Source organism: Paramisgurnus dabryanus, chromosome 9, assembly GCF_030506205.2.
Source record: "Paramisgurnus dabryanus chromosome 9, PD_genome_1.1, whole genome shotgun sequence".
In the NCBI taxonomy this organism is placed as follows: Eukaryota; Metazoa; Chordata; class Actinopteri; order Cypriniformes; family Cobitidae; genus Paramisgurnus; species Paramisgurnus dabryanus.
The window spans coordinates 17,242,182-17,266,824 of record NC_133345.1 but is presented as its reverse complement, the minus strand read 5'-3'; the positions used below and the strand labels follow the sequence as shown (position 1 = coordinate 17,266,824).

Here is a 24,643-nt window from a genome sequence, read left to right as displayed (position 1 = left end):
AAAAACACAATTTTATTTGATATCTTTTATTTGCACATTTGTAAGAAAAGTAGACCTTCTGCGAGGGAAACCTGTTTCCTAATGGCTGTAAGCAAAGACACTTTAAAACAAGTTCAAAGTCCATACAAGATAAACATTCAATTTATTCATTTCTAAATAACATGCCATATATGTTAATTACTATGCCTATTTAAACTCTATACCTTCATAGATATTAAACTGCACGTGGTAAGATAACTCGTAGTACCCGAAATGTTTTACTCCAAACTATAACAAAAAAACATACATTTCACCTTAAAGATACTACTTTTATTGTAGTCATAACCAGTGATGGGAGTAACACATTACTGTAATTCCACTACTTTTAGCAGTAACGAGCATGTAACGTATTTTTTTTATCAAGTAACACAATTACATTTACTGAAATTTAAATGAGTTTGTTACTCGCGTTACTCTATTTTGTAAAAAATAACACTTGCAGACAAAGCATTTCTGATCTAACGTCGCAGGACCGTGGTGGTCGGCGCAATAAATCATTAAACTTCATCATGGACGACAGTGCGTAAAGAATGAACGTGAAAAAACATACCTTTGTGTAAAAATTGTGCGCTGGTCATAATCCATCCGGTCTCATGTTTGTAAATTATCTTTGCCAAGCAATCCCAGTTTGACATCAACTTGCATTGCCTCCAAATTCTTAAAGAGACAGTACAAAATTTTAACACATTATATATCTTCAATGTAAACATACAGAATATTTGTCTAAATGGTCTTAATGATGTACATAAATAAACTAAGCTTACATATTAAGATAATTTCTAACAAAAATATTCAATAATATTCATGAATCTAAACCAAAATAGGCTCCAACAGTATGTGATATATTGGAGTCTTACGTGTAAAATAGCCCATCCTTATCATTTTATTGTTCTGACTGTTCAGTACTGTTCATATTTACATTTAAAAAGCAGACATAAAAGTAACTTAAAAGTCACTTTCCTTAGTAACTAATTACTTTTGATATACAGTAACTGGTAAAGTAATTCAGTTACTTTTAAAAGAAGTAACTAGTAACAGTAACTAATTACTAATTTTCAGTAACTTGCCCAATACTGGTCATAAGTCAAGTTTGTTTTTCCATCAAAAGAATAACTTAATTTAGTTACGACTCAATGTGGAAATGGTAACGCAACAACAAGTGTATGATGTGTCTTGTGGTAAAACTACCGACCAATCAAAATGCAGTGGGAAGAGATCTCTGGACCTGGATCCAGCCCCGCCCCCTGGATCTAAATCCTACCCCTAGATGTCGTGTTCTGCAGTGAGGCGCTACTGAAAAAAATCTGCCAATGGAATAATAATTTTTTTCTTGAATTTACTTAAAGGATTAGTCCATTTTCTTAATAGAAAAATCCAGATAATTTACTCACCACCATGTCATCCAAAATGTTGATGTCTTTCTTTGTTCAGTCCAGAAGAAATTATGTTTTTTGAGGAAAACATTGCAGGATTTTTCTCATTTTAATGGACTTTAATAGACACCAACAATTAATACTTAACTCAACAGTTAACAGTTTTTTTCAACAGAGTTTCAAAGGACTATAAACGATCCCAAACAAGGCATAAGGGTTTTATCTAGCGAAACGATTGTCATTTTTGACAAGAAAAATAAAAAAATGCACTTTTAAACCACAACTTCTCAAGAAAATTTCATCAAAAAAGTCTTATTCCATTTTTTGCTTGTTTTAAGCACAAATTCACTTAAATTTGATATGTTTTTGTCTAAAAACTAGATTTATTTTCTTAGGTCATTTGCTTATCAATAATACATATTGATTTAAGAAATGTTAGATATTTCTACTGATAACAAGACAAAAATACTAAGTCATTTTATTGCAGTGAGGTTATTAATGGGACGGGTCGGTGCCAGAGAAAGAGTTTTTTAAGTACAAAGTAAGATAATTACAAAGTGCAGTCAGACCTATACGTACAATAAATAAAGGGGTGTGGTCAAGCACAGTGAGGTAATGAATAGGGTGTGGTCTGAGTTAAGAGTGAGGTAAAAAAGCAACAGGGCCAAACCTCACTTTAATGTGGCCAAAGTGGGTTAGTTAAGGCACTGAGACCATCATTTGGGTTAATCCAGTATCTGAAACGCCGAGGGTAAGTACTGACATCATGTTTTTTTTAGATGTACATTAGTGGTCAACCGATATATGTTTTTGTATGGCTGAACGAAAAGATTGGATCAGTGGATGTCATAATTTAAATAAATCCAATTATTGTCCGATATAACAGCCAGGAGGATATATATCGGCCAATCATTAATGTGCATGTTTACTTACAGTAGGATCATCTCTCATTTTCTCTCTCTCTCTCTCTCTCTCTCTCGCTCTCTCTCTCTCTCTCTCTCTCTCTCTCTCTCTCTCTCTCTCTCTCTCTCTCTCTCTCTTCATCCCTTTCTGAGCTCCAGTTGATATTCATTTTGCTGTTTATTATTTACATTTTTCTTTCCCCATTTGTTCTGTGCATGTGTATCGTGCTGTGGCTCATGTTCGTGTGTTAATGTTTGTGTGTGTTGTGGTGTGTATTGTGTAGTCTTTAGATAATCATGTGGAGCACCTCATACAAAACTGCGTTACTGGATCTCGCAAAACCAAAAAGGTACTGAGACACAGAACGAGACTCGTCTCTCTGTGAAACCCCCTCTCAAAGCTTTGGGCTTCTGTCCTCTCTTATCCTGCTGTGATCACACAAACACAACACGTTCGTCTGTTTCCTCACGACCCCTAACTCAGCACTGCTCTCCATCACTAACCGTCGACGGCACTTAAGTGGTTAACCAATCGAATGGATTCAGCTTCAGACTCCTCATTTGCAATATCAAGCATTAACTGATCAGTTACTTCATGTTTCTCCTCTGGGGAAGTGTGTATGTAGTCGGGACTGCATGTCGATAAACCTCCTGCTGCTGTCGCTGTGTGTATGGGGATGTGATTGTGAGATGACAGCGGTGAGTAATATACGTGTGTATTTGTGCGTGTGTTGTATTACAGGTGGAGGCTGATATGGGCTACCCAGGAGGCAAAGCCAAAATTGTCCACAAAGAGTCTGATATTATCATGGCTTTTGCCATTAACAGGGTCGGTACACGTTTATTTCTTTTTGAACAAACGGCAGTACTTTTTTGATATTTGATCTGTTTGTAATGATTACATGTCTGTTCTCTCAGGCTAACACGAATGAAATAGTGCTGGCGTCCACTCACGATGTCCAGGAGGTGGATGTGTCCACCCTGCTCGCAGCTCAGTCTTACACGTGGATCGGAGAGGAATTTGACAAGGAGTCTCGTAGGTTAGTTGTGTTTTTGTTTGTGTGTGGATTGTTGAGCTCACGGTTTAAGGTTATTGTTATATGAACATCTTGCTTTCTCCATGTAGCTCTGATGATGTGGATTACCGATCATCTCACACTAACATTGCTCAGGCAAGCACCGGTCCTTTCGCTCCCCAACAGATGGCAGCGTCCTCCTCTATGCCCTGGCTGGGCAGTGGGCAGACCATTTTGGGTGCCAGTGTGGTATGTTTATGTAGAGCATTGTGTTTTGTGTGCAATATGTTGTGGGTTTGATTCCAAGGAAACACGTATACTGATATATTAATAAAAATATATAGCTTTGGATTGAAGAATAAATGTAAGTAAATCATACAGAATTAAGAGGAGAGCTGTGAAACATGTTACATACAGTACTATGCAAAAAAAAGTCTTGGACAGATGAGATATTTCTAAAAGATACATTTAAAAAGAGTGCTTAAGAGTATTGGCTAAATCAAAAATATTGATTTAGTATTTTTATGTTTACAGCATAATTAAGTAAATTAAAGAATATAGTTTTCATTTTGAAATCACTGCATTTAAAAAAAATTACGTGTACATTTTGTACATTAATATTAGGCTATATAGATACTAGCATCCAGATTTAACACAATCACTTTCTTAAAGAAAAAAATAATATTTAAGTAATACCTTTTGACTTGCATAACTAACAACAAAAAACTAAAATAATTAAATAAAACACATATTATTATTTTATTACTGTATTTTTTAAATAATATATTCATAAATATAATAACAATCAAAGTAATGTCTGTAACAAAACAGCCCAATATAAAGTACTGTAGTGCTACAGTGCAGGTATCCTATCTGCTTGTTAAGTCATGACGTAAGGAATACCGTTTCCAGCTCCAAGCCACCACATTTTAAAGAGCAATTTATGAACAATATTCATTCATATCACACATTTAAGCGAAAATGTTATAAACTGCAGTCTCAGTCAAAGACAGCAATATATTAATAATTCATAAAAAATTCACGTCCATAAATCTATGGCCGTTTCTCAATGTCAAGGACACTTCCTTTGCAGGACTAATCCTTACAAGTCACTTCCTTTGCTAGGCGAGGCTCCTTTTTAGCATTCGGAGAACACGTAAATGAAACAGGCTAGCAAGGGCATGTCATTGCGTCATTACGTGAGGAAAAATGTGTGCTTTCGGCACTGGATTTCGGCATATAGGATTGTGGGTGATTTGAGAGTGCGACAGATATATATCCTTTCCTGTATATGGGATATTTCTCAATCGAAGGACTCAGTCCTTGGTCGCAATTTCGAGGATCATCGACATTGGAAAAGTCATTCGACGGACGTCGATGACATAGCATCCTGGAAATTCTGGCTTCCGAGGATCCTTCCTTGACATTGAGAAACAGCCTATGTCTGGTCATCTAGGATTTTGTTATGGAGAAAAAAATTAGGATTGGGTGTTTTTTGGTAGTTTTTCATTATGATACTAGTGTATTATAGCCTTGATTTTTTTGCTATTTCTCTATGACATCTGTGAGCAGCACGTGACGTCAGACTTAATAACCGGATAGTAATGTAGTGAGACCGCCCCCAAGAAGCATTCAAGGGGCATTGGGTGGTGCTGAAAGCATGATTTTTGAAAGAAGGGCGTTTTGGTGTTCTTGGGGGCGTTTTTTGTGTAAACTCGCAAAAGTATTTATCCCATATTTTTATTAATTTATATTTATAATAAATATTAATGCTGCTTCATGTATTAAATCAATACATGACGTGATTTGTCCAGTGCATTTTACATGCACGTCATTTAAAAAACACGTTGCTAAATGACGAGGGGTGCCTCTCTAAATTTTATATTACATGAATTAATGAACTTTATTATACAAGTATAGCAAGCTCTCCTCAGCTGTATTTAAAGGGCCTCTAATCTAGGTGTTTTCAGCAATATTAAAATAGTTTTTGGTGTTCCCAGAATGTGTCTGTGTGTTTCAGCTCAAAATACACCACAGATCTTTCATTGTACGATGTTGAACATGGCCGCTGCAATGAAAAACGCGCAGTTTTTGTGTGTGTTTCTTTCAATGCAAAGAAAGCTTCTGTTCCCCTCCCTGTATGCAGAGTAGGGGGTTGAGCGCTTACATGTTTGCTTTGGGCTACATCTCTGTCAGAAGATTGAACTACATGCTCATAAAGGGGAGTCTGTGAGCGGTCATGGGTGGGGCATAATAAATGTGACATCACATTGCTTAGGGATCCCAACAGCCCGTTTTGTGTGACTGTTGCGGTTTGAAGGAGATTACACAAAGAAGTAGAGATGGTGACTCATTTTCTGCTTGAAACACAATTAAAAATTTTCTAGGTTAGGGGGCTTAAAGTCACAGGAACATTACTACTAATCTCTACAACGGTAACTTTAAAAAACACATCTTTTAATGCAAAATAGCCCCTATTCATTTCATTAAATTACTTCATTATTTATTTAAATACAACAATCAAATCCATATTATCATTGTTATTATTATTAAGACAGAATGTTAGTCAACATATATTCAGGAAAGATATCTAATTTTGGTGGAGGGCAGTAAGGGACCTGGATAATGGATAGGGAGGTGCTGCCAGCCCAAAAAGTGTTTAGAACCACTGCTTTATATAAAACATCAGATTTTCCTCAGCAATTTCAATGCTGTGATGTTCAACACATGCTGAAATAGTTTCGATCCTCAGTTTTTGTTCATGCCAAAGAAAACATCAAATATTGTACTAAGAAATCCTGAAATTTGAGATTAAATCATTTTCTTAATAATTAATAACTATTTAACTTTTTTCTAAGGATATTATGCTAATAATAAATGCAGAATGAAAGCATTTGTGGTCTCAAACATTTGCCCCCCATCTTACACCTTCATCCAGAATGTAGTGAATGAATTTCTCACATGATGATGAGGTGTTCATCTGACTGTTGTCTTTCAGCTCTTATCAGTGAACACAAACAGAGAGTTGTGGTCTCAACAGAGCTCATGATGAGTCTGTATTCAGCTGATAAGAGTGTTTGAAGGTAGTCGAGTAAACCGCAGACAGTCCGCAGTTGCCCAAGGTACAGACTTGCGTCATCAGACGTTTCATTGTGTCCTCATTCATAATTGATAAACACCACAGGGAAACACCGAAGAAGTGCTCACCCCAAACTACTCTTAGTTATGACTAACTTTTAGCCTGGCAAGCTACAGTGAGAACGGTTGCATGTATGCATTTGGCAGACGCTTTTATCTTAAGTTTGTAATTATTCACATTGCCCAGGAATCAAACCAGGATGAATGATGCATGAACTTTACATGTTTGTGCAAAAGCTGATGATTTATGTTATGAATTAAAATATTCACAAAAAGTTAAAATAATTGAAAGGAGTGACATTAGTAATTATTAGTGATAGACATTGCATTAGATATATAAATTTTTTTTTTATTATCAGCAAATAAATCTTTTTATCAGCCAGTAAATCTCAGCTCTTTAAACGTTTGTTGTTTGTAATGTAAAGGCACTCAGATGTAAAGCCAAAGTCTGACAATATAGTAAAATGACCAAACGTCATTCACTTTGTAGTGTGGCGTTACATTGTGTTACACAGAACAAGCGTGCACTGTCTTATTTTAACAGTACCGTAAATAAATACTATATAAACTTTATGCCTAACAAAATTTAGTTTAAGCAATTTCTTTTTATGTGTGTGTCTTATTTATGTTATGCAGGGGCGTCAGTTTGTGTTGAAAAGTGGTGGGGACAAAAAATCAGATGAAAAACATTACAGCAGGATGGGAAAAATATTGAATAACGGCGCATCAAAATTGGGCATAGTGTAGGCCGGTCAACAACACAAAAATACTCAGCATAAAATCCTCAACAATGTCTACTGCACATGTAACAGTCCCTGCAACACCAGCTCAACCGAACAGTGCCAAAGCACCATACTGTAGATAAACAGCAGCACGTAAAGTCAATGATTACAATGAAATTCATTACATATGTAAAAGAAAACACACTATAAGCACACAATGCAACATATGTGACCCTGGACCACAAAACGTACACTGCAAAAATTATTTTCAAGAAAAAATTAAAAATATCTAAAAATTCTTAAAGGAACAGTATGTAAGAAATTTATATCAATTAATTATAAAATGGCATTGATATGTCACTAGACATTAAGAAATCATTTTCATTTCAAATACTTATATCAATGACAACAGTGGTCTGGCCAGGATATTATCATTTAAAAAGTGGAGTTGCAGCCCTCAACTGATGTTTATGTTGTCATGTTGTGTATTGGCCACCAGTTGTGTGATTGCAGTTTTGGCCACAATTCTACATACCGTTCCTTTAAATTAAGATGCTTTTTTTGAAAATTAAGAAAATAAGTGTAGTTTTTAGACGAAAAATACCAAATTTAAGTGACTTTGCGCATAACCAAGCAAAAAATCTGCCAATGGGGTAAGCAAAAACATGTGAGAATTTTTCTTAAACACTAAATTCGCGAATTGGCAGATTTTTTTGCTTGTTTAATGCACAAAATCACTTAAATTTGATATTTTTGGTCTAAAAACTAGATTTTTGCACATCAAGAAAAAGCATCTTAATTTAAGAATTTAAAGAAACAAGCAAAAATATATTTTTGCTTGTTTTAAGCACAAATTCACTTAAATTGTATATTTTTTTTGTCTAAAAACTAGACTTTTTTCTTAGGTCATTTTGCTCATCAAGAAAGATCATCTTGATTTAAGAATTTTTAGATATTTTTACTGAAAACAAGGCAAAAATACTAAGTAAGAAAGTAATTTTTGCAGTGTAAGTCGCACAGGTATCGTTTGATTTTTCAGAAAATTTTAACCAAATGCTTTCAAAAAGTGGTGGGGACAAAATCAGACATTTCAAAAAGTGGTGGGGACATGTCCCCAGCGTCCCCAGTATAAATGACACCTATGATGTTATGGCATTTGTGTTGTATCGCCTCATATCAGCCAATCTGTCACAATGCTTTCTTAAAATCTGTATCGGACATCAAAAACAACATATATCGGTTAACCAATAATGATCAAGGTAAACCTGAGTCACAAATTGGCTTACATTTAATTTGTGACTTTGTGAAGAAAGTAACGAATCAGATTTCTAAACAACTCTATATAGTTTGTTACATAATATATACATATATATACAGGTTTATATATATATATATATGTATCCTAGATTATAAATGTGTCAAAATCGTCTCTGCATGTTACATTTGATAAAGTTAATATAGGAATCTGAACACTGTGATGTTATTGACGTTAATATAGAGTATTGTAAACTGTGCTAGTAATAATCTCTGTTTTGTTTAACCTTGTGTCATCTATGACAGATCATGAAGAGGAATCTGAATAATGTGAAGCGAATGACGTCTCACCCCATCTATCAATACTGTGAGTGTCTTTCAGTCTTATCTACCTGATACACACATATATAGCTCGCTGTATACACTGATTTATCACATTGTCTTATGTTTGTAGATATGACGGGAGCTCAGGATGGCAGCGTGAGGATGTTCGAGTGGAATCGTCCGCAGCAGCTCATATGTTTCAGACAGGCGGGAAATGCTCGAGTAACACGACTTTATTTCAACTCGCAGGGCAACAAGGTATTTTACTAATTTCCAGAATAATGACATATCATCACTATTTTTTTTCCAATTGCCCTACTATATATATATAATTAAAAAGCACTTTAAGTGATTTTATATGAATTTATAGTCAAATTACTATTATTAAATGTCAATCTGTGATCATTTTGATCACTTTACACTACTTAGTGTGTGCAGTTCATATACAGTACAGTACAGTACACACAAGTGGTGAATTTAGCTCCATCCTTTTGGTACCGTTCTACTGTGCTAGGTACCCTTACGGTAAAAAAAAGTGATTTAGTACAGTTTGCTATTTTGGTACCACTAAAAATGGAAACGGACATAATTGCATACCACACTGTACTGTACTGTACCGGTCATTGGAAACTAGGCATTAATGTGCCAATTTGTATATTCTTAATATTATATAAATGAGAAAATTAAACAAGCATTAAATTTATTTTTATCCTTGTGTATTTTAGTATGAAATAAAGTTGATACTTTAAAATTCTGCTTTTGCAATGAAAGTCATTTAAAGTTTGTTGCACCATATGATACAACTGACAAGTACTTATCCCAAAGCGCAGTAAGCAATTTGTCGATGCAGTTTCATGATAATAGCACTGTTAAATATACTATTATATAGGTTATTTGTCTTTCTCAGACACATATTTGCATGTCAGTTATAAATTGTATTATAATTTCCAGTGCTGTTCAGTTTCTGTTGGTGTAATCTTCCTCTGGATTCATTATAAATGTCTGTTTGTCAGTGTGGTGTTGCAGATGGCGAGGGATTTTTGAGCCTCTGGCAAGTCAATCAAACCTCTTCAAACCCCAAACCATATTTGGTAAGATCCAGTTTGTATCATAGCAAAACCCGCTGTATAATGTTTAAAGTGCTTCAGTCAGCTATGTAACCGTTTTAAAGGCATTATAGTGTTAATAATCTCATTGAAAATGTCTGGAGATTATATGAGGGCTCCAAAATGTTAAGTCACACTTACAAATGCTTGAATGTCATTAAAACTGTATTTACAATTAGATAATCTAAAGCTTTGCAGAGTACAACATGTGTAGAAGATTACCACAGTCACTACTGTATAGACAAGACCTTTGTCTCCCACCACAAAATTTGTTCAAAAACGTTTTCCTTATTTTGTACAGTGTATATTAGGACTGCACAATATGTCATGTTAAATGCTTTATAATTACTTTATACAATTAAAAAATATATATTTTAATGCTATTTTAAATGTATTTTAGACTAAGAAATATTGTGTCTCATATCGAATATTATTCTGCACGCTATTGCATATCGCAATTGTCAATACTGCACACACAAAATATATTTTGCAATTTTATTTATATATTTTTGGAATTTTTATATATATTTGCAAAGACATTTTTTTGTTAAATGTTTGGCTTAAAAGGTGTGGTTGTACGGTCTTAAAATTTCAAAGCAAGTGGCATTTAATGTAATGCTAAGAGATTCAGTCTTTTTTAGCTATATTCTGTATGAAAGTGAACTAATGATAAATGATCTGTGTGTGTTTCTCAGAGTTGGCAGTGTCACGGTAAAAGCTGTGGTGATTTTGCCTTCATCACATCCTCCAGTCTGATCGCAACAGCAGGACAGTCTAATGATGGCAGGTCAGATATATGATAAATACTTTATATCTCACAAACACACACTGTACTGTATATAGTGTCAGGTTTCTAATATGATCTTTTTCTTTCTTTCACAGGAATGTTTGTCTGTGGGACACTCTGGTCTCACCCAATAACTCAATGATACACGGTAAGATCACAAACATTTGAATATGCTTTCAAACGAATAAGCCAATTGATTTGATAATTCATCAAGAATAAACCATCCACAAGGCCACCTATGGCGCTTTTCAATTGCATAGTACACCACGGTTTGGGTCGGCTTACTTTTGCGGGCTTTTCCACTGGGTGCAGTACGTAGTACCTGATGATGCTAGAACATGATGCAAAAACACTGTAGATCACTGATTGGTCTGAAAGAATCATGACACGTGTCGTGCTAAATGAAGATTAGCTTTTGCAAACCTAATAGCAAACCTGTTGTCATCTGTGCTTTGATGTAAGTTACAAAACTACCTTTAAGCAGTAAAAAACATCCACAGGTTGAGAATCAGGAACACCATAACAGTGTTTTCCAGGCTTGCGGCTTGTGGCGGCACATTTGCAACGCGCATGTCGCTTGCACAACATTTTTGCTAGTGTTTTAGTTCTCAAGACCGGTCTCAAGACCACTTTTTAAAGGTCTTGGTCTCGTCTTGGAATCGACCTCATTTTTTCTCCGTCTCGTCTCGGTCTCGGACAAAGAGGACTCTGAATTTTATTTCAAGACCGGTCAAGACCACAACTGATGGCACATCACAAATTTATTTTTTATCATTAATTTTATGCAGTTTATTCAGGTTATGATGTTGGCATTGTTTAAGCATTGTTTAAGTTTCTCCCAATGACAATTTTTCTAATTTTATTAATAAAAACACCTGCACTGTGTTAAGTGGATGGCAAGCCATGGAAAGACAGTTCAGATTAAATGGTTAAGTTGATTTAAGCTCTTTAGTGTTTGTTCACTTTTATTTGTTAAAAACAAAGATAAATTCCCACATATCTGCAATGCCTTTGATTATTTGATCAACTTCTCTGATGGCATACACACACACACACACGAGCACACACACACGCGCACACACACAGACAAGAAGTGCCTAATCATTTGCATATTCCACATTTTATTATACGTGTTTTAATGCAGTGACTTGCATTGGTCTTGGTCTTGACTCGGTCTCGGCCTGTCTTGGTCTTGGCTTGGTCTCGACCCTTTAAAGTCTTGGTCTTGTCTCTGTCTTGGCGTGTCTTTATCTTGGTCATGACTTGGTCTCGGTTTAGGTGGTCTTGACTACAACACTAATTTCTGCAACATATGAGGCTCAGCGGAGCACCTCGACGTACCCACAGGTGTTTGTACAAAAACATGTGATGCAGAGGCAGTGATAAACGCAATGTGCAAACATCTATTTGTGGTGGTCAATTTTAATTTTGTGGCGGACTGAGAAATAAATGGGATGGGAATGTACTGTACAGCATTTAAACGATGCTCTCACATGTATGATGTCACAGCAGTATGCAGCACCAAAGTGAAGTGAGCTGACACGACCTGAACCGTGGTGTACTATGCAATGGAAAAGCGCCATTATATTGTTTGTCAAGGTTTCTTAAAGTCATAATTTAGATTTTCATGGTCATTTTACACCATTTTCACACCTTTTAGACTTAAATATGGAAATCACCTCTGTTATGATTGGTTTAACATCTACAGGGCGGGGCAGCTTTCTGAATAATAAGCTTAAATCTCTAATTTAGTTTTCTAATAGAGTGCCGCAGGGATGATGCATTTTTTACACTAGAAATAAGTGTTTTACAAAAGTTTATGACACTTACACGTTTTGTCCAACAAGTTAGTCTTCACAGATAAACATAACTTTTATGAATTTTTATTTAGCTTTTTACATTTCTGGTAAACACATTAACATTTTAAAATTCATAAAATGTGTAGCTTATTTTTTTTCAAGAATCCTAAAGTCTATGGGAAAAATGCTTAGCCTACAAAAATCTGTCATACCTGCGGTACTCTATTTAGCCATTAACTTAATGCAATGGGGGGTTATGTGTACATAAAATATTTAAACTGTATTTCAAAAGAGCAAAAAAATGTTTAAAGGTATAATTCACCCATTATTTACTCACCTTGAAACCATCCTAAGTGTACAGTATGACTTCCTTTCTTCAGCTGAACAAAATTTGGGTTATCTTAAATAATATGCTGGCTCTTCCTAGCTTTGTAATGACATTGAATAGTGTCCGCTTGTTTAAAGTCCATCACTCATCAAGTGTGACACCCATGATGTAATGCATATTACAACTAATGTCTTTATTCTTCTGTACAGTCAACTTTATTGAAGTTTCATTCTGGTGTTTTCCAGCATTTCCGTGCCATGAGAACGGAGCGACGGTTCTTCAGTACGCTCCTAAACAGCAGCTGATCATCACGGGCGGCAGGAAAGGGTTCGTGTGCATTTTTGACATCCGTCAGAGACAGCTGCTTCACACGTTTCAGGCACATGATTCAACCATCAAAGCTCTGGCTCTGGACTCCACCGAGGACTTCTTTGTCACCGGCTCGGCTGAAGGCAACATGAAGGTATTTATATTGGGTGTATAATATATTAAAAAGGGGTGTGCAATTTGTGTCAAAATTTGGGTATGTTTTAATTACGTTGCGTTATGTTGCATGCGCTGTGTTACGTTCATTTACGTTACGTCAGTGGTTTTCAAACTGGGGGCCTCGAGATTGTGCCAAGGGTTCCCCCTGTTTTATGACCTTTTATAAAATCCATGAATTTATCATACATTTTTTTGTAATTAAACCTCAGAAAAACAAGGCTACTAACCCTCAGCACTAGATTGTATAGTGTAATATGTTTTGTTTCATTCACATTTTAAGTTTTAGAAAGTTTTATGCCATGTTACGTTGTGTTGCTAAGCGTTACGTTACGTTATTATATTATTTAATACTGTGTAAAATATTTTTATTAATATAGTGAAAATATTTTTAAATGTAACATTTTAAATTAATGTAATATAAAGAAAAGTAACGTTTATAATAGTACTTAAAAATATTTTTACTATATTCATGAAATATTTTACACAATATTAACTCAAAAAAATATTTAAGTTTTAATTTTAATTAAAAATTTTATTTTAAGTTTATTATCCATTTTGAAACTGAACTCCCACTTCTAACCTATATCAACCTATAAGCATTACATATGTAATAGTATTCATAATATTGTTAAACTAAATTGTATTCTGGCTCTGGTCCAGGTCTGGAAGTTGGCAGGTCACGGCCTCATGCACACCTTCAGCGCCGAACACGCTAAACAGTCCATATTCCGAAACATCGGCGCTGGCGTGATGAAGATCGAAACCTGCCCGGGTAACCGGATCTTCACCTGCGGTGCCGACGGGACCCTGAAGATGCGAGTGCTTCCTGACCGCTACAACATTCCGGCCAGTATATTCCAGATCCTCTAACAGCGTGGCAGACGCTGAAACTAACGCTTTTATGGGCACCTCCACGTTTCCTTAAAATCTCACGCTGCAGAAAATCTTTACCCCCTCCCTAAGAAAGACGCTGGAAAACGTGCAATCGACTCCTAACGATCGACCGCCGTCGTTTCCGGAGTCCGACGCTCCGTAACGTGTTGGTAGGAAAGCTGTATGCATGAGCCGTGTGAATCGTCGCAGTACATTTGCAGGTTATTGGTCGTGCTCTATAAATGTGCTGAAAGCTTCATTTTTAAGTGTGTACGTGTGTCCCGTTTTAGCATCTAAATTACCAGCACTGTGCTTCTGCTGTCCAGTTGTTGGATTTAGTTTTTTACTGTGCGTTTTCTCCTTGGCTGCTAATGTATTTGCGGAGCGTAAAATGGCACAGTACCCTGGTGGCCGGGCGCGACGCTGCGGCTCCAGAGACACAATCCCCCTCCCCTCCATACGCGCACACATACGCCGCTTGTTTTTGTAGCAGCCAAACAGCGAAACATTCCACGCGAGGCGATGACTTGCGCTGAAAGTCTTATATTTTACAAGCAAACGTTGATTTTTGCACATGATATTTGTTTGTTTGTTCGATTGCTTTTTGTTCCTTTACAAATTCTGGTATTTATATTTAACATAGAAATATAAGGTATGTTTTAGATGTCTGGGACAAAGTGCAACACTGAATAGGTTTGTGTTTTATTTATTTTACATATTTATTTTTTCATGTTTTATCTACTCTAAATATTTGCACTCAGATCTGGAAAAACAATAAAATCTAACGTTAAAAATGGACAAAGCTCTATTAGAGGAAACTGTTATATACAAATGAATGTCTGGCTGTGTGTGGCCGAGTAGTAAAAAGTGGAAATAGTTTTAAATGAATATATATATACAGTATATATATATAAATAAGAAAATGAACTATGACATAGCTTGTACAAACACAACAATGCTTTTAGTTAATTTTTTTATTTGGTCTCACCTGCTGATGTATTCGTATATATTTGATTTGATGTATGTGGTATTTATTAAAATCATATTTGTGTTTCTGTCTGGTTTGCTGGGCACCATATGTGTTTAAATGTGCAACCGATGGTCTAATGTGTATTTATTGAACAGCCTGATCTGTCTGCGTGTGTAAAATGCAAACCCCAAAAACACTGGTTGATATTTCTGAAGGAACAGGTAGTTCTGTCATGGTCAAAGTTTTACCTTTGTAAGTTAAATAAAATCATGTTTTTTTTTTGGAAGAGGATCATTTTAAAGACTGTTTCACTTGCTGATTGTAACATTATTCTACTTTAGACTTAGATATTTCAGGATTTATTGGTTTCTACAATATTTGCAATTTATTTGCAAAGTATTTGTCATATCTATTTTATCTAGAAGTGTAACACAACAACTATAATTTAAAATCAACATTAAAGTCAAACACAATATTGACTCATTTATGCCACACAGGCTATTGGTTATTGTTTCAGAAGCCTACTTTCTTCCCTCTATAAACAATTCCCAAATAATTTTCCGAGGGCATCCATCTTTATTATTATGGAAATTACTATTTTTATTTTTTTTTAATTATCCAGTCAATTTTCAATAGGTCAAATACTGACCTGTTTTTTTCATGAATATTCATATTTATTCATAATATAGTTTATGTTTTGAAAGCGCTTTATCATGTTAACTTTAAGATTATTTATATTATTTTATCATTTATCAGCAGCATCAGTAGTAAAAAAAGTCTGTAAAATAGTATAAAACATGAGGCCTAATGTGTGCAAATACAATTTATGTGGATTGTGAATAAAACTACTTGTGTAAATTGTTTTTTATTTAATGCAACAATTTACATACAAATACACTAAAAATGGGTATTTCTACAAAAATTCTTTGTGGCTCATCCCTAAAACAGTTATTTTGGTGTTAATTATGATTGAAAGGTGAAATACCTTATCTTCAAATACATTTTTAAATATATTTAAACAAAATAGCCCAAAAAATATTTTTTATATATTTTATATATTTTTGGAAATATGCTTACAAAAATGTATTTAAACCATTATATTTTTGGCCATTTGAAATATATTTAAAAATAAATTAAATTTAAACTTCAAAAATATACTTGATATACTATAATATTCTATATAAATATATTTTTGGCTGTATGGGTTGTAATATTAGAAATGTATTTGCTGCCCTGGCCTGACATACATTTTGAAATATGTTTTGTTAATATATGTTGGTTAAAACTAAATATATTTTTTGATGTTGAAAATTAAGCTTTAGATTTCACATAATGTATTTAACATATACATTTAAAACATAATTTTTGACAAGAGAAATGTTTTTTATTTTTTGCCGTAGTGGACACTGAAGGGGCACATAAAAAATGCATGTTTAGTTTTGCAAGACAGCACAAGAACAAGTTATAAGCATTTGAAAGTAATTGTGTTGGTATTTAAGGGGGACATATCATGAAAATCTGACCTTATTCATGTTTAAGTGCTATAATTGGGTCCCCAGTAATTAACCTAGAAAATGTGAAAAAGATCAACCCAATAACTTAGTTTTGGTTATCCATTCTCTAAGCATGTGAAAAAATAGGTCATTGAAATTTGTCTCCCCTTGTGATGTCAGAAGGGGATAATACCGCCTTAATAACATGGCACTGCCATTTAGTGCCGAGATCAGCTCATTCAAATGGAAATGCAAATTTTTGCTCAGATCTAGAAAGTGGCACTTTTAACATGTTATTATAAATTATCTATATAATATTTTGAGCTAGAACTAAACATACATGACATGTCCCCTTTAAATGAAAAAATAATATACATAGTATTTAAAAACTTTTGTTTTAACACACAATTTATTGTCCCAAACAGGAAATTTGACTCAAAACACATTTACAATGACAATACATTGGATCTATTCATAATATACATCAATAAACGCAAATGTAATACATTAGACCTCCATTTAAAATAATGTTTGTAGGTATAAAAATTTTTTTGAAAGATTACATACACACTGATAAAGTGTACGCTTCTACAGGACAGCAGTTCATACTGTGTGTAATGGATCAGACAAACATTTTACTGTTCCTATAATACATCCAGGGACTAGTTTTATTATTTCCATGCAAGCAAGCTTGGACTTTGGTTGAACCATAATGTTTCCAAACCACAATGCATTGTAATAACCTTTTACCAAGCATCCTGGGATATTTTTAGTTATTGTAATGGAGAACTGACTTTATACATCCATTAACAATCCTATCGGCACCATCCAATTGAAGGTCATTGCATAAATGCCACAGAAGAGTTCTTAGAAAGTCTCTAACATCGTATGTTTGCAACTTTTTGTAAAATTTGTAGCCCAGAGATGTTTTTCTTATGTAATGCAATGGTACGGAGACATTTAATGTATGTTTGAAGTATGCTTTAGAACCACTATATACTCTATGGACATCTTATAGCCTGATGTCAATTGAACAGTTTATTTTTGATTCACTTAAGAAATCTGGTTATGCATATGGGCAACAAATATAGCAATTAATTGTTATTTTTTGTTTATAAATAGTCTAAACATAACACAGCAAAACACATACTGCAATGATGCATGGTTATTCGTCAGAGAGAAACTGAACCTGGTAAGTTTTGACGTAGCTACTATCCCATATGTACAGATGTTTGTCTCGGGGGTTGTATGAGATCATGGACAGAACCCCTTCAGATGCCCTCAGATCCAGACTTACACTAACGGGCTTCCCCTTAAGAAGGTCAAAGGCGTGGGTCACCTTCGTGTCTTTAGTGTCCGTGATGTAAAGGATCCCGCAGGCGATAAATGCGTTCCCGGCTTTGGTCCTCGGGTATGTAGTGTTGATGTACGTGCTGATGGAGAATCTCTTGCCATCCAGTCGTGCCACCATGATGTTGTCATCGATGACTGATGCAAATATGATCCACAGACCGTTCTCATCCGCTGCCAGTTTGAAATACGTCTTGGAGTTCTGAAGCAGGTAGGACAGATTGTGATAGAGGGCGTTCTCGATGCTCAGGGTGTGTAAGATCTTTGTTCGGAGATCAAACCTGGAAATGTTTAAAATAAGATTTAAGGAGATATTTGCGTTATGAATGTTCATGTAGGTCAATTGGTAGAACATTGCATTAGCAGCACAAAGGTCATGGGTTCAAATCCCAGACAACACATATACACTGTAAAAAATATTAGTTAATTTAACTTAAAAAATTAAGGTAAACAATTTCAACTTGTTTTTCTAAGTTATGTCAACTTATGTAAAAACTTATAATAGTATGTTGGATTGACTTGCATAACATGCTGTTGCTCAGTTGTATCATTGCGTTAGCATGCAAGGTCTTGGGTTTGAACTCAGGGAAGACATGTCGATAAAATCATGTATACCTTGTAATGCATTGTAAGTCACTATGGATAAAAGCGTAGGCCAAATGCAAAACAATAGGCACGTTCATAAAAATAAAGGTACTTCAGTAACCTGGTTAGCCTAAAAATGATCCTAAAAATATTAATCAATAGATGTGTAAAAATTGTTGTCAACTAATATTTTTAAGTTGAATTCATGTAATTCAAAAGATCTGACTGTATTCAATCATACTTTGCAATATTTGGTGTTCCAGCGATGTGGTAGAATATGGAGCCGTTGTGTACAGCATGACCGCAACCTTGAAAAAACTTCTTGACGTCAATGGATTCACTGCTGCCGTTTTGAAACGCAGCGATACTGTTGTACTCCTTTATGATACGACCTGAAATGATGGAAAACTTTTTTATCTGAAATCTCTTTTCAAACTGTGGTGTCTGTGTTTATCGATAAGGGATTTGTTTTCTCTTCAGTACCTGAGAAATGTTCTGCTACCCAAATCTTCTCATCCTGAGCGGCAGTGTCCATCATCCACGCACCAAAAGTGTCGCTCATTTTCATCAGATGTCTGGGGTTCAGCACTGACTTTATAACACAGTCTGTGAGAAACATACAGTGAGATCTAATATACAGTTAATGTAGAGATTTATTTTCTATGAATTTTGTTGTATACCATTTGTCTTCCGTAATGCCATTTTCTGGTTGGTGGTGTCATCATTTGGGACTGAATTAAGGTGACCTAAATAAATACAAGTTACAGAGAGCTCGTATTCCAGTATATTTACTTCATTTATCAAACGTTTGGATAAAAACATGTTGACCAGGTTGTATTGGGAATTATTTAAGAGGAAAGGTGCCTACACTGCAAAAAAAATTATTTCTTAGTATCTTTGTCTTGTTTCCAGTACAAATATCTAGAAATTGCCAAATGGCCTAAGAAAATAAGTCTAGTTTTAAGACTAAAACATAAAATTTAAGTGAATTTGTTCTTAAAACAAGCAAAATTATCTGCCAATGTGGTTAGACATTTTTTTGTGTTTAAGAAAAAACTTACTTTAAGATTTTTTTTCTTACCCCATTGTCATTTTTTTTATTCATAAGGCATTTTGCTTAAAATACATCTTGATTTAAGGATTTTTTTTATATTTGTACTGAAAACAAGACAGAAATACTAAATAAAAAAGTCATTTTTGCAGTGTATATTTTAGGTTTTTGCATTGTGACATTGTTATGACAAACCACATTGCATTCCAATTTTTATTACTGTAATATTTTTTATTTTTTTGGCAATAATTGTTCTTAACTTTAATTTTACATTCTGGTGTCCAATATGCAATCTTAATGTTTGATATTTACAACAATTTATGGTTCCTTGCTAAACATATTTTACATTTATGATTAAAATTACCAACAAAATATATTTGTAAGTGAATATATATATTTTATAATTATTGCTTTTCAGTATGATTTGGGGGCAAACTTTTACCTAATTTTGTAAACTAACCATATTTGTAATGTCAACCTGTTGAGAACTGAGGTAAATTGTATCCTACTCACCCACAGACTCTTTCCCAATATCAATATGTGATCTGTGATTCCTGTGTCTTGGTGGCCCCTGGGGCCCGGGGGGACCTGGAGGTCCTGGTTGACCAGGAGGTCCTGGTGGACCAGGTGGACCTACAGATTAAAGCATCAGAATTAATAAGACAGACATTCATGCCTCACACTTAACATTGTTATGATCACTACAGGCAGAAGCATATGTTTGCTTTATTCATTTTTGTTAAAATGTAAACAGATATTTCTGCTCCTAGATGCTGATTTGTTAATACAGCATTTCAGTGCTAGTCGAATTCAACGTTTTGAATTGATAGCATACAAAGTAAATGCGCGGGGCGATGTGAATGACACAAATTAGTTGCCGTGATAGCCGCGAAAAATCGTGCTATTCATCTTCGAGCAAATTGAAAACATTTAACTCAAGAAATTTTTTTTGCATGACACTAAATTAAATCCCGTGTGTAATCTAGAGTAAGGAACACAATGGCGATGCTTCGCATTTGGTGTGTATGCAGCATCAGGGGCAGTTCACATTTTGTGTCTAAAAACACGACCTTTTTCCCAATGCGCTTTTGATGCAAAATGTGAATTGTCCCTTACGCTACGTACACACCAAACACAAAGCATTGCGTTCCTCGCTTTAGGTTACTCACGGGATTTAACTTTATGTCATGCAAATTTTTTGCTTGAGTTATATATTTTCAATTTACAAAAACACGTTTATAATAGCTAATTGCTACAATCGTGCCACCCAATTGTTATTGGCCTGCACGAGTCTGGGTTTATTCGCGTCTTCTTTGCATTGACTTTGTATGTAATCTATTCGTGCAAATCATCGAATTCGTGCTTTGTGTGAATGGCCCATAACACAGTTAACTGTAACTATATCATCTAAAGAGCTCTTTACCTTCTATAAAGACATCATTTGAAGGTTCGCCCTTTTCTCCAGGTGGTCCCGGAGGTCCAGGATCTCCTTTTTCTCCCTGTTTACCGGGTTCACCATTCTCACCCGGAGGCCCTGCACAAAACAAACACAAAATCATTCACCGGGGGTGGTAGACAGGGCCAGGACACTTTTTTTTTCTCAAAGGGACTTACAAATGAAAGATATTTAACTTATTGCTAGGAACCAACAATGCAGTATACAAAGCTACACTATAAGTAGATACAGATAATTTACTTATGTTTTTTTGTTTTCAAAGGATTAACTGAGTAACCCAGGTGTTATATGCACTTAGTAAATGTATTTTCATGACCTTAATATACAAAAAATCTTTAGTACTTCTTAACATAAATTGAAAAACATCTAAATGCACTGAACTGTGCATCATTTATTTCTAAGTCTATTTAAGTATTACCAGTGTTTAGTATACTTTATTTAACAGCACTAACTTTTACACTTTTATTTAGCACAAAAATAACAACATACTAAAATGTAACATAATGAAATGTACTTATAGTTTTAGTACATTCAAGTCTACTTTATTTTTACCTGGGACAACCATTACTCATCTGTGGGAAATGGCATTTTTTCAGTGAGACAATGAATCCTAATCATATCAGATATTCTAATAATGGCTGGAATGTAGAAATATTTTCCTATAATTTTGTCATCACGTTACAAAGAATTCCATTCAGAGTTTTTCCATAAAGGACACTTGCAGAATGATCTGTAGGCACTTGTTGTCTATTGTGAGAGAGCGGTGAGAGCGGTCTGTATTCTGTATAAATTCTCAGATAATGTCCCTGAATCCTGCTGTGTGACTGAAGTATAATATCCTCTCTTTCTTGAAGATAAAAGACTGTGTTTGAAAAGAGGATATTTTCTTACAGTGAGTCCATTATTGACTACATTCATTCATGTGCACTATGGGCTATTTTCCATGTTCTTCCCTGTATACAGTACAGCAGCTGACCTTTTTTTCCTCGTTTTCCATGAGTCCCAGGCTCTCCTGGCAATCCTGGAATTCCATCTGTTCCATTAAATCCTGCCATTCCGTCCACACCAGGCAAACCTGCAATTCCATAAAGTAACATTAAAACAAAACAATTACAGTACGAGTACACAGGTATGCATTATGATGTATGGGTGAATCTCACAATATTTGTGTCTGTATCACATCAAAAACCAGTGGAAGAAATGCGAAAATATATTTAGCTTAAAAATAATAAAGCCTAATTTTATTTTGACATTGTAATTTTGATAACACTTATCAATAAGGTTATATTTGTTAACAGTAGTTAACACAATAGCTAATATAAAGTAACAATACTTCTACAGCGTTTATTAATCTTAGTTCATGTTAATTTTAGAATTTGTTAATACATTTTTCAAATACATTTTTTTATCTGTTAACATTGGTTAATGCGCAATGGACATAGATGCTGATAAAAATATATATTTCTCATCATTAGTTCATTTTAGCTAATGCATTTACTAATGTTAACAAATACAGCCTTATTGTAAAGTGATACATTGGCACTTCCTTCCTAAAATGTGTGGAAAAAAATCTATAAAATAATTATCTTAATGTAAAACTATTAATAATGAAATATTTTATTAAAATTATTTGTAATATTGCTGTTAATTTATGCTAATGACAACAAATCATTGTATTATTGATGGGTTATGAATGGATGGATTGTATAAATTAAACTAAAACCTTATATTATAAGATATCATTTAAATGTTCTGCATGACCAGGTGAACATGATCTTTGAAGATTTACGCATCCATACATTATTAAAATATTTAATGTTTAACCTGGCAGTCCTGGTGGTCCCGGTGGGCCTGTAAAAGTAAAAATAAATCAATTTTAAACTCAAAAGAGAAAATAAAGTAGACACAAAATATCAGTATCTTCTTTACAATTGTAGTAAATCCGTATACTGACCGGTCAAACAGACTCCTTTAGTACTGTTGCAGATATCCAGCAGGATTTTAACCTGAAACATTAATTGTAGTAGATTGAATATTCATTGTATTAGCATTAGGATAAAAAAATAAAAAATATCTAACAACCAATGATGTAACCATATCTAAAGGTTATCCATCTATCTGAAGCATAATAATATCTACATTTGTACATTTACTGATGCCAGACTGTTATAGATGACTGCCAGATCATTGCTATGAATTTGCATTTACTCATACTGTGCATTGCTAGGTGATGTTTTATATAGAATGTATAGATTTATAATTGTATAGATTATTTATAGCTGTTTACCACATAACCATCATGAGGTCTCATCAATCATAAAAAATTAGTCAAGTTTTTCTTACTGGCACCATGGAGTAGGTCATCATCATCATCATGCCATCCTGCTCCTCTGTTTTGTGCTGGAAACCCTGCCTGTGTTCCCTCTGGTGCTGATACTGAAAATCCCTCATGAGTTCTTCATCCAGATCTGACCTGTCCCCTACAATCGGTCTCGTCCCTCGATGATGCCGTCTGCGTTTGTTTCTGGAATACTGATACTCGGCCTCATCTCCGTTCACCTGCGTCATGAATTCCACCACGGAGCTTTGAGAAATCTCCACCATCTGCTGCTCCACCACGGTCAGGTGAGTCCATAAGTCTCTCTGCTGAACCAGGAGCAGCACCAGACCGCCAGAGTTTATTAATGTCAACACACACACGATGTACAGAGCCCATCGCACCTGCCAAGACAACCGGCCACCGCACTGCCTAAAACCACCGGTTCTCCTCAGCTCGCCCAATGGATCCAACATCCCAATGTCTTGTCCCAGAGATATCAACAAGTTAGACTTAAATATATTTCAGTATCTGCAAGCTTCTTACAGATAAAAAAATAAGGTTAAAAGTTAACACTAATCCCTTCTGAAAGTGTGAAGGAAAGTTTCGAAAGTAATAGGACAGTCAAAGCTCTTGTTCTGAGTGGAGTTTGGGTTGAACTGAGCTTTGTGCCATTGTGATGCGCTGGAAAAAAGCCCCCGCTTGTGCAGTCACCTGATTTATATGCAGTGAAGTCCATTCTTCAGCATGGCCGTAGGCTGACCAGCATAATCTACATCAACCAATGATGTAAAAGAAAACCGGAGACACTGCGAGCCACAGCAAGACTTCTACAGTAAACAATGTTTCCACATTAAAGGACAATTTTTTCGAATTATACAGAGAGCTATGACAAGGTTTAAGGTCTGTTAAAGCTCCTTTTCCGACAAAGGAGGCAAAATTTTGGGTAGCAGTTGAGGATGTGTGAATGTATCAAATAATACATTATAATAGTGGACACAAAGGTTACCAGTAGGTGAGAAAAAAAGGATTAGTATGGTGATTAATGTCTTTATAGCGAAAGGAAACAGTCAATGCATAATTGACAGCTTGCTTTATTACAGACATTAGCAATGTCAAAGCTTTCTTACGACAAAGTTGGCATAACAACCAAACTACCACAAATAATTGTGACTAGGAAACTGGAATAAATCTAAAAGTATTACCATGAGAAACTGCAACAATGCAGACAAAACAATACTGACAAAAAATGATTCCACTCCAAGGTGATTTCA

At 34.9% G+C, this 24,643-nt stretch overlaps 2 protein-coding genes across 3 annotated transcripts in view; one reads left to right on the top strand and one right to left on the bottom strand.

Annotated features, from left to right (window-relative positions):
- The window catches only part of dmxl2 (Dmx-like 2), a 69,029-nt gene extending 53,054 nt beyond the window's left edge, over positions 1 to 15,975 (top strand). Inside the window, exons 35-45 of one of the 2 annotated variants that reach the window (XM_065251302.2) lie at positions 2,599 to 2,664; positions 3,057 to 3,143; positions 3,233 to 3,354; positions 3,441 to 3,579; positions 8,751 to 8,811; positions 8,899 to 9,026; positions 9,782 to 9,859; positions 10,570 to 10,661; positions 10,757 to 10,809; positions 13,034 to 13,251; positions 13,935 to 15,975. In XM_065251302.2, the coding sequence (XP_065107374.2) occupies positions 2,599 to 2,664; positions 3,057 to 3,143; positions 3,233 to 3,354; positions 3,441 to 3,579; positions 8,751 to 8,811; positions 8,899 to 9,026; positions 9,782 to 9,859; positions 10,570 to 10,661; positions 10,757 to 10,809; positions 13,034 to 13,251; positions 13,935 to 14,144 (1,254 nt within the window). In that variant the 3' untranslated portion in view covers positions 14,145 to 15,975. The remainder of the gene's footprint in view (positions 1 to 2,598; positions 2,665 to 3,056; positions 3,144 to 3,232; positions 3,355 to 3,440; positions 3,580 to 8,750; positions 8,812 to 8,898; positions 9,027 to 9,781; positions 9,860 to 10,569; positions 10,662 to 10,756; positions 10,810 to 13,033; positions 13,252 to 13,934) is intronic. The other variant, XM_065251304.2, reaches the window with a different exon arrangement.
- Positions 15,976 to 16,504: 529 nt separating this feature from the next.
- gldn (gliomedin) lies at positions 16,505 to 24,069 on the bottom strand. Its single transcript, XM_065265103.2, has 10 exons — positions 23,396 to 24,069; positions 23,007 to 23,058; positions 22,877 to 22,903; positions 22,029 to 22,127; positions 21,020 to 21,130; positions 20,110 to 20,229; positions 19,226 to 19,291; positions 19,029 to 19,151; positions 18,787 to 18,937; positions 16,505 to 18,241 (listed from the first exon to the last, which is right to left on the bottom strand). Exons 1-10 carry the CDS (start codon positions 23,843 to 23,845, stop codon positions 17,776 to 17,778), a joined length of 1,665 nt encoding a protein of 554 aa, XP_065121175.1. The 5' UTR covers positions 23,846 to 24,069; the 3' UTR covers positions 16,505 to 17,775.
- Positions 24,070 to 24,643: the final 574 nt, after the last annotated feature.

Excerpts from the sequence above, each read along its gene's own strand:
- gldn (XM_065265103.2), bottom strand. The coding sequence starts at position 23,845 with ATGTTGGATCCATTGGGCGAGCTGAGGAGAACCGGTGGTTTTAGGCAG. Across the intron at positions 22,128-22,876 it reads GGGACCACCAGGACTGCCAG|GTTTGCCTGGTGTGGACGGA; the intron begins GTTAAACATTAA and ends ATGGAATTGCAG. Across the intron at positions 21,131-22,028 it reads TGGAAAACGAGGAAAAAAAG|GGCCTCCGGGTGAGAATGGT; the intron begins GTCAGCTGCTGT and ends TGTTTTGTGCAG.